Genomic DNA, 8,496 nt, shown 5'->3' with positions numbered 1-8,496 from the left:
CGCAATACATATTTAACAGTATAAGTTATGTACATTTGTGAATATATACTTAATTCAAGCAAAAATCGATATCAAAATGAATATATAATAATAAATCCGTTACAAGCAAAAGTTCCAAAATCCAACAGATCAACTATTTTAAATTTCATCTTCTTTCTAGGTGGTAAAGTTAATAATCTTTCTCAAAATGTTCACGATTCTTACTAAGCCTTCCTTCATTCTAACATATTAGTGTGCTCGTTAGCAAAAACGACCTCGTACAGTCTAAACTTATAGTTACAGTACCTTAAAGTATACTATTTACGTTTGAAAAAGACCTTCTGCTCATTTTCAAGGTTATCTGAAAAACAATCTTTTATCCAGTCATTAATCAGCTTAAATTCATAATAACTCTCAACTCTAACAATGGAACACTAGATTAAAAAATCAAAATTTATCGACCAATCTTGCAAGATATAATTACACACATTAATATATAGTATTAAATCGGTATGAAATATGAGCGTTCAAAAATATGCACCCAAGAACAGATTTCTTTTTGAATTATTCAAATAATGGATTATTAAAACATTGCTTACAACTTTTATCATATGTTTATTTTTGCTCCGCTAGAAGTCTCTGGATATATTGTGCCAGCATATGGAATTAATTTTGAGTTATATTGTCATATTATAGAGATAACATCCAATTCATTTGGTGAAGTATGCATCAAAGCGTGCCTTTGCATTCTATTACTGTAGTTGCTGTTAGACACGTGAAATTTAAAATTAATACGCGCGTGGGAAAACATAAAGATTCAATTGCTGGAATGGTTAAGTTTAAGAGATTGAGAGCGTCTTCCCTAAAGATAAGTCTTACACTTGAGGTTAAACTTTACTTAATATTGGGTTGAATTCAGATGGATTATTTTATTGAGTGTCTGCTCGCTTTGTACAGTTTCAGTGTTGTTTTTTCTTTTTCGTTTTGGCGCTAACTTCAAGATCTTGTTTGTGGACTAGAATATAACTAGTAGTTTGAAGGACTTTTCTTATACTTCAATCCCATCCATAACTTTGAAACGCGAAGCATGTACACTATTTTTATATTATTCGAGCAAGTTGAAGATTACCCTACATGTAATATTTACACAATTCTTTTTTTTATGTAAATGAAATTCCCATTTCTCATTCCAATTCCAATCCGTTAATGCTGACAATGTCAGTCATTATCGTCAAATTATGAACATTTTAATTAAAAATTGAAATCTCAATCAAGCAAATATTTTAAACAATTAAAACATATCCATCATTAGAAACGATGGGGCAATCTATTTGAAACAGCAAAATAAAAATTAAAATAACCAAGGATATGAAGTTCAATTTTAAAATATCATATTAATATTTACTTTAATTTTATGCGCATAACATTTTTATGAGATATTTTAGAAAGGTTTTGAATGCATTAAGACAGGGATGGGTCGTGTAAACAATTATTTATATATCTATTATACAGTGGAATACCACATTATTTACTAGATGTCAGATGTGTGTGTGTGCGTAGGTTTATAAAAAATTGTAACTAATTTATAAATATATATTTGTATGATGTTATTTTGCATTTAGCCATCACCGACAACTGTAAAAACAAAACCCCTGAAAATTATTCAAAAATTATATGAAAGTTTGTTTGTTATCAAACCCAAAGCTACACAATGGGCTTTAGGTGCTCTGTCACTGCGGAATCGAAACCTAATTTTTAGCGTTGTAAGCCCTCAGACTTACGGATGTGCCTTTGAGATCTTTTCGAAAGTTGACTTGTTTTTTTGTTTGTTTTGTACGAGGTGGTTGTTTATTTATGATGGGACTACCTGACACTCATACATCTGCGCGTGCGCGGATATCCTACTTATGCACTATTGTTGTGTAAATTAATTTTGTTATTGATGAGATTTAATGAAGTAAGGATATAAATCAACCATTATAAATATCGAAATACATGAGAATATTTAATTAATACAAAAAAAAACACATTACATGGGATAGCCTCTTAAAATCAAATACAAAATTAACGAAAATATTGTATTATAACTAGTATATTCGCGCGCGCATTTTAATAGGAGACAAAAGGAAAAACCTTGGGCACACAAGTAGTTCTCGTTGCTATCGCCTGATTCTTGGCTCCTGCTAACATTACGAGAGAGAGTGTGTGTAATTCTATGATAATTAATATCGGTTGCACCGTCCCTAAACTTGTTCTACAAATTCCCACGATACCAATGACTGAGATTTAAACAAAATGTATAAAATCAATAATTATGAATAGTTTCTTTGCGAACCTTATCATATATATATTTCACACTTCTGTTTTCACATCTTTATTGCTCACAAAAACTTACCATTGAAGAAGTGGCTTCATTCTCCCGAACACCCGTGTATTTCGTCCTGCAATCGTATTTACCACTGGTATTAGATTTTTCTCGTTTGACTGCCTCTTTATGACTGATTGAATTTACAGTTGTATGCTAAATATTATACAAATGTATGGTAAACAAGTTCAAGGTACGTGACAACATACAGATACTGAATAACCACTAGTGTTAACCATTAAGTTATTATTTCTTTAATGCTACTTTCATTAATATTATTAGTTAGAATGTTTAATATATAAATTTTATTATTTGCGATTTCTATTACTATTACATATTCTTATTATGAATATTATGTTGTATTGTTAGCTTAGTATATGCATTTGAACTTGTTGAACCTCGTCAGATATTATTAGGATTACGGCCGAAACACCGTGAATAATGAGGATATCCTAAAGACGAAACAACGGATTTTAGTAATCATTAGGAAGTAAGAACAGTGTAATAAATTATTTAAATTCATTATGGGTTTAACTTTTAGTTCTGATTTGTGTAGATAGCTTGTTTTGATCAGAAGTCAATATTAGTTCCCAGTTACATTAACTAATGACTGACACTAGATCTGATGGAAACAGGAATACATAGTGTAAATGAATGGTATTATTCTGTTTTCATCGAAGAAGAAATAGCCTGATTATATTTTTACGCGATATCGCATATATATGGCATTTCTTTCGTCTCTTTCATCCATTTTTATTCCAACTTAGAAAAATGGGGTGGAACCATAATTATTTAATCATGGTAATGGTAACGGGTCAGCTCTGGTTTAAGATAATTAACGTCGAAATTTCGTATTGTCCAACCCAAAACTAAAATCTAAATACACTTGGAACTGCTTTGCAGTAGAAGTGTAGGCCCATTCTACGAGATATGTACCAATGATATGTGTTAGTAACAGAGCCCTGGGTTTGCTCCAAGTTACATTTATTCCTTATTAGTAAGAGCCCCACCCCCCGCAACGAAAAATACGACATCTCTTTTTAAAATGTACTGTCGAAATACTTTTGGTTATGTAGTACACATATACACACTGCATCATAACAACACATAAACCAGGGTTTCTCAACTCGTGTGTCGTAATCTATAATTGAGGTTTTCAAAATGTGTGAAAAGGTCGCAAACAGACTTTGAAAATATATAATGATTTAAGCGTTTAATTTATTTAGTAAGCCCGATATTTTTGCGTCAGAACTATTTACTGAGTTGTGACTGGCCATCAATGTTTACAAATGGGTCATGAGCCATAAGCGGTTGAGAACCACTGGCATAGACAAATTTATCTCTAATATAAACTAGTTAAAAACATGGTATTCGTAGCTGTGTTAATTCTGACGTGGGCCAGTTATAACACAATAATATCCTTTCTGGTATTTTATGTTTTGTTTTCTTTAACGCTGGAGTTCCTCTACAGTACCAGAGTTGTTCCGCTTTGTTCTACACATCAGCTCTATGATCAGTAAAACAACGTATATGGTCTTTCAGAAAGCTCCAAATCTGGACTATTAGCTTGTGTATCGTGTATTCATGTAAATACAACATGACAGTGTAAAACTTATAACAGTTTCTTAAGAAAACATAACAGTTAAAAACGCGCCGTTTTGCATTTATGGTGCTAGGTTAAGATAGCGATTTTTATTCAGTATTATGTTATTCTTGTATGTTGTTGTTGTTTTTTCTGATTAAGAGTTTGATAACTCTATATACTACTAAAACTATGAGTTTGTTTGTTTGTGTGTGTGTGCTTGTCTGTAATTAAATACAGCAAAAACGGTGCATTTGTAATGAAATGAGAATAGAACCGGAATAAAACAAGTTTCGTTAAAATCGGGCCACGGGTTACGAGTTAGCACCGTTTTTCGGGTCATTTTTCGTACATTCCATTATTATAAAACTTGGTTTTCCACTTTAAAATATCTTCTATACAACAATATATGCACAACAGAAATTAAATGATGAGATGAAAATGTGTTATAACGGCGCGTAGAAATAACTACAATAAAATGGCCCTACAATATTATTGACACTATTTGCAAATAGTACCTATGGAGACGAGGTAATAGAATAAAAATCAAGTCGAGAACAACAACAAAATTTTATAAACGAAAACCTCTCGCCGAGCATTGGCTATTATATTATTTCTCTGTCAATGTTCCCATCTTCATTAAAAGGCGTAAGATGACAAAAACAAGATCTTGAAGAATATATCTATATACTACTAAAACTCTGAAATTGTTTGTTTGCTTATTTTCTCAGTCAAAAAATCATTCACACTACCTTTCGCGCTCTTTACGAAATTTCTTACTTCACTTTTTTTGAAAAATGAAATGGTCTTTCCTTTTACTCCCGATCAACAATCAAATATCTTTTCTTGAATTATGAATAACACGAATGGATTGAAATATTTAATTAAATTATCTCAAAATAAACCTTCATTTTGGTGCAATATTGAAATTAGCTTGAACTCTTCATAACCTCTGACGGCCTTACTGGAACCATAACAATAGCCAAAGTGGGCTTTGTTACATTACTAAAGATCCGCTCGAACAGTTTGCAATGGTAAACTCATGCTATAGTTTCATACTAGCAGAAATACCCGCCCTCCGGGCAAGTATAACTACTAGTTCCTGCAGAAGGCTATTGGGCCTCACGGCCTTTTCTGCAACTGTCTGACAGTTCTACAACAATGCACTCATACTTGACATTCAATAATGTTCACCATCCACGAGAAAAAGGATTTTTTGAAATTTTAGTTTAAAAATGAGCTCTCATCACAGCATTACATCACAGAGTATATTTTATTGAAGTACTTTTTTGTAGACGCAGTTATCAATGAAAGTGTCTTGCTTTTCTGTTGCAACATTCATGAGATTTTCACTAAAGGAAAACAAATAATACTTTTAAGTTTGTTTTTGATAGTTTTATATTTGAAACTTACTCCTTTTTTGTAATTTTTATTGGTAAAATCTGAAACTTACTCCTTTTTTGTTTGTAATTTTATTGGTTAAATCTGAAACATCTTTTTTGTGGAAATTTCAATTGTTTTATTTATTGGTCAGCTGTAAAAAGACTGCCTAGTTATAAAAATATTACTCAGTTATGATTGGTGATGATCGGTGCGATAGTTTCCGAGATCTAAGTTTTGGACGTATACATTGCAAGCTCCATTATAATAAGATACCTGGTGGCGATGGCGGGTATCACAAGCCTCAGAAACACAATTTCGAACTTAATTTTTCTTAATAAGTACATAGGCTAGGACACAATTGCCTCTGAGCCATGTTTTCAGTGTGTTCCTTACCGAAACCTGTTGTTTTTAAGATAATCACCGAAACAGATTTGAAGATGTTTACTCGAATATAATTATAGTTACTCAACATTTGGAGCCACCCATTGCCGCAGCAGTAAATCTGCAAACTTATAACGCAAGAAACCGGTTTTCGATACACATGGTGGGCACAACACAGATACCTTATTGTGTAGCTTTGTGCTTAATTAAAAAAACAAAACTATTTAGATGTACTCCGGTGGGACAGTGATAAGTCTACGGAGTTTGCAACGCTAAAATCCGGGGTTCGATTCCTCTAAAACAAACAAACATAGCCAGGTGCTTAGGGCGCTCGACTCGCAATCTGCGGGTCGAGGGTTCGAATCCCCGTCACACCAAGCATGCTCGCCCTTTCAGCCGTGGGGGGTTATAATGTGACGGTCAATCCCACTATTCGTTGGTTAAAGAGTAGCCCAAGAGTTGGCAGTGGGTGGTGATGACTATCTGCCTTCCCTCTAGTCTTACACTGCTAAATTAGGGACGGCTAGCGCAGATAACTCTCGTGGAGCTTTGCCCGAAATCCATAACAAATAAAAGTACATTTTTTGCATGTTTCACACAATGTGCTCTGCCCATTGTAGAGATCCAAGCCCGAATTGTAGCGTTACAAGCCCTAAAGCTTATTGCTGAGCTACCGTTATGGGGGGCGATCTAAATTTAATATTTATATTCCTCTTACAATAAATCAGTGATATTATTTTTTTCTGCTACTCATCTTTTATATTATGTGTTTTTGTAAAGAATTCGTCGTTCTGGTAATGGAAATAAACGCAATATTTTTTTCTTTTCCAACAGTTTTCTGGACGACCTAGAACGACTCGGTAAAAAAGATTATATGCCTACAGAACAAGACATCCTGCGAACGAGAGTTAAGACTACGGGCATCGTAGAAGTTCATTTCTCATTTAAAAATTTAAACTTCAAGTAAGTGCTTAGTGATTGTTTGAACCGAAAATGTGTTTTCTTTAAGCTGAAACTGAAGAATTATTTAATATATTGACACACGGCCTCCTTTGTTGATATGTATAATATTTAAACACTAATTAGAATAAACAGAAAAACTTTCACGTCAGCGCCTTCTAGTGTCTTGTAAAACTTTATGAACGCGCTTTCAAAGAGGACAGCAATAATTTAGCAGTGAAAATGTACCCTGTATAGTCCGCTCTGAAACGTTTTTTAGCACGCTCTTTCCGTTAACGTAGGCATCAGAATTAATGATCTTATACAAAAGAAAACATATATAATAGCTTACACACATGACTAAGTAGTAATGGTAAGAAATATACGACGAAACAACTGCATAAAGAAACGCGTCACAATTTGTATATAATCAATGTAAACGAATAGATAGAAACAGTTATATATATCTTACATGTATGTATAGAGATTAATTGTCACACGGTTCTTGTTCTTGTGTCTGTGTGTGAAAGCAGACTTATAAACCGAGCTGTGTACAAAAATATTTGTTTTTTTTTCTGGTACATGTTTTACTTATGTGCATTTAAGTGGTCCCGCCAGTGGATCAGATGCAACTTTCAGGACTTTTACAAAGCTAAAATACGGGGTTAAATTAAGATAGCCTTGCGCTAAAACAAACAAAAGCAATTGAGCGTCAAAAGAAGCATTCAGCTGACACAGGCTTGTTTCTTAATATCACTCTGTGGAATTATTTATTATAGAAGTAATAAAAAAAAACTCCGTACACTTGCGCAGATTTACAAATATGCGTTCGGTAAAGAATTTCAGAAACTATACCTTCTCTGTGTACAGTATATTTAATCAAATAATGGTTAATCAAGTCACGTGAGCATATATGCTTACTGCCATAAGCTAACACCTCGTAATACTTCTCTCAAACCATAAAACCTCTCATAATTTCATCACATCCATTATTTTGTGCTGTTTGGTGAGTAATAAAATCTTAACAGTTAACATTTACAGACTTTTCCACAAAACTCTTAAGTTTATCGTTGTCTAATCGCCTTGTGATATAACAGATCAATTCAACACTTTATGATGTTATTATGAAAATAAATATATCTTATCTTCTAGCTGAAGAAATAGAAAGCATACATCTTCAATATTATTTGCCCCCCCCCCAGTGGCACAGCAGTATGTCTGGAAACTTGCAACGCTAGAAACCGGGTTTCGATACCCATTGTGGGCAGAGCACAGATAGCCCTTTGTGTAGCTTTGTGCTTAACTCCAAACAAACTAAATCGATATTATTTACTTTATTTATGTTTAAAGAAACCGCTTTACCAATTTTCTTCAATGATTAACGTATCGGACTCTGAATCAGACGTTTCTTGGTTAGCGCAACTTTACCATAAAACAAAAAAATCGTATTCAGCTCTTTGGAGCCATGGATGCATTATAAGAATGACAGTCAAATCCCTCTACTAGCCCAAGAGTTGGCGGTGGGTGGTGTTGACTCTATAGTCTACTAGGTACGGCTAGCGCTCACAGCCTCCGAATAGTTTTGCGCGAAATCCAATAAAGTATGTAAACAAGTATATATTATTAAAAAAAAGGTTTTAAGATGTGGCTTTCATTTTCCAATATAACCGTAATGATCAATTAAATACACCTAACACTCGAAATCATACATTTTAAATCGCTTTTCATATCCTACTTGGCCCGGCATGGCCAGGTGGTTAGGGCATTCGACTCGCAATGTGAGGGTCGCGGGTTTGAATCCCCGTCCCACCCAACATGCTCGCCCTTTCAGCCGTGGGGGCGTTATAAAGTGACGGTCAATCCCACT

At 33.8% G+C, this 8,496-nt stretch overlaps 1 protein-coding gene across 1 annotated transcript in view; it reads left to right on the top strand.

Moving 5' to 3' along the window:
- LOC106478788 (guanine nucleotide-binding protein G(o) subunit alpha) overlaps nucleotides 1-8,496 on the top strand; it is a 104,567-nt gene that overhangs the window by 73,699 nt on the left and 22,372 nt on the right. The window contains exon 5 of the mRNA XM_022382440.1: nucleotides 6,525-6,653. Coding sequence (XP_022238148.1) covers nucleotides 6,525-6,653 — 129 coding nt within the window. The remainder of the gene's footprint in view (nucleotides 1-6,524; nucleotides 6,654-8,496) is intronic.

The sequence above is a fragment of the Limulus polyphemus genome, unplaced genomic scaffold (assembly GCF_000517525.1).
Source record: "Limulus polyphemus unplaced genomic scaffold, Limulus_polyphemus-2.1.2 Scaffold249, whole genome shotgun sequence".
NCBI classification, from domain to species: Eukaryota; Metazoa; Arthropoda; class Merostomata; order Xiphosura; family Limulidae; genus Limulus; species Limulus polyphemus.
Note: the sequence above shows the minus strand (reverse complement) of the source record. Positions and strands in the feature narration are given on the sequence as shown.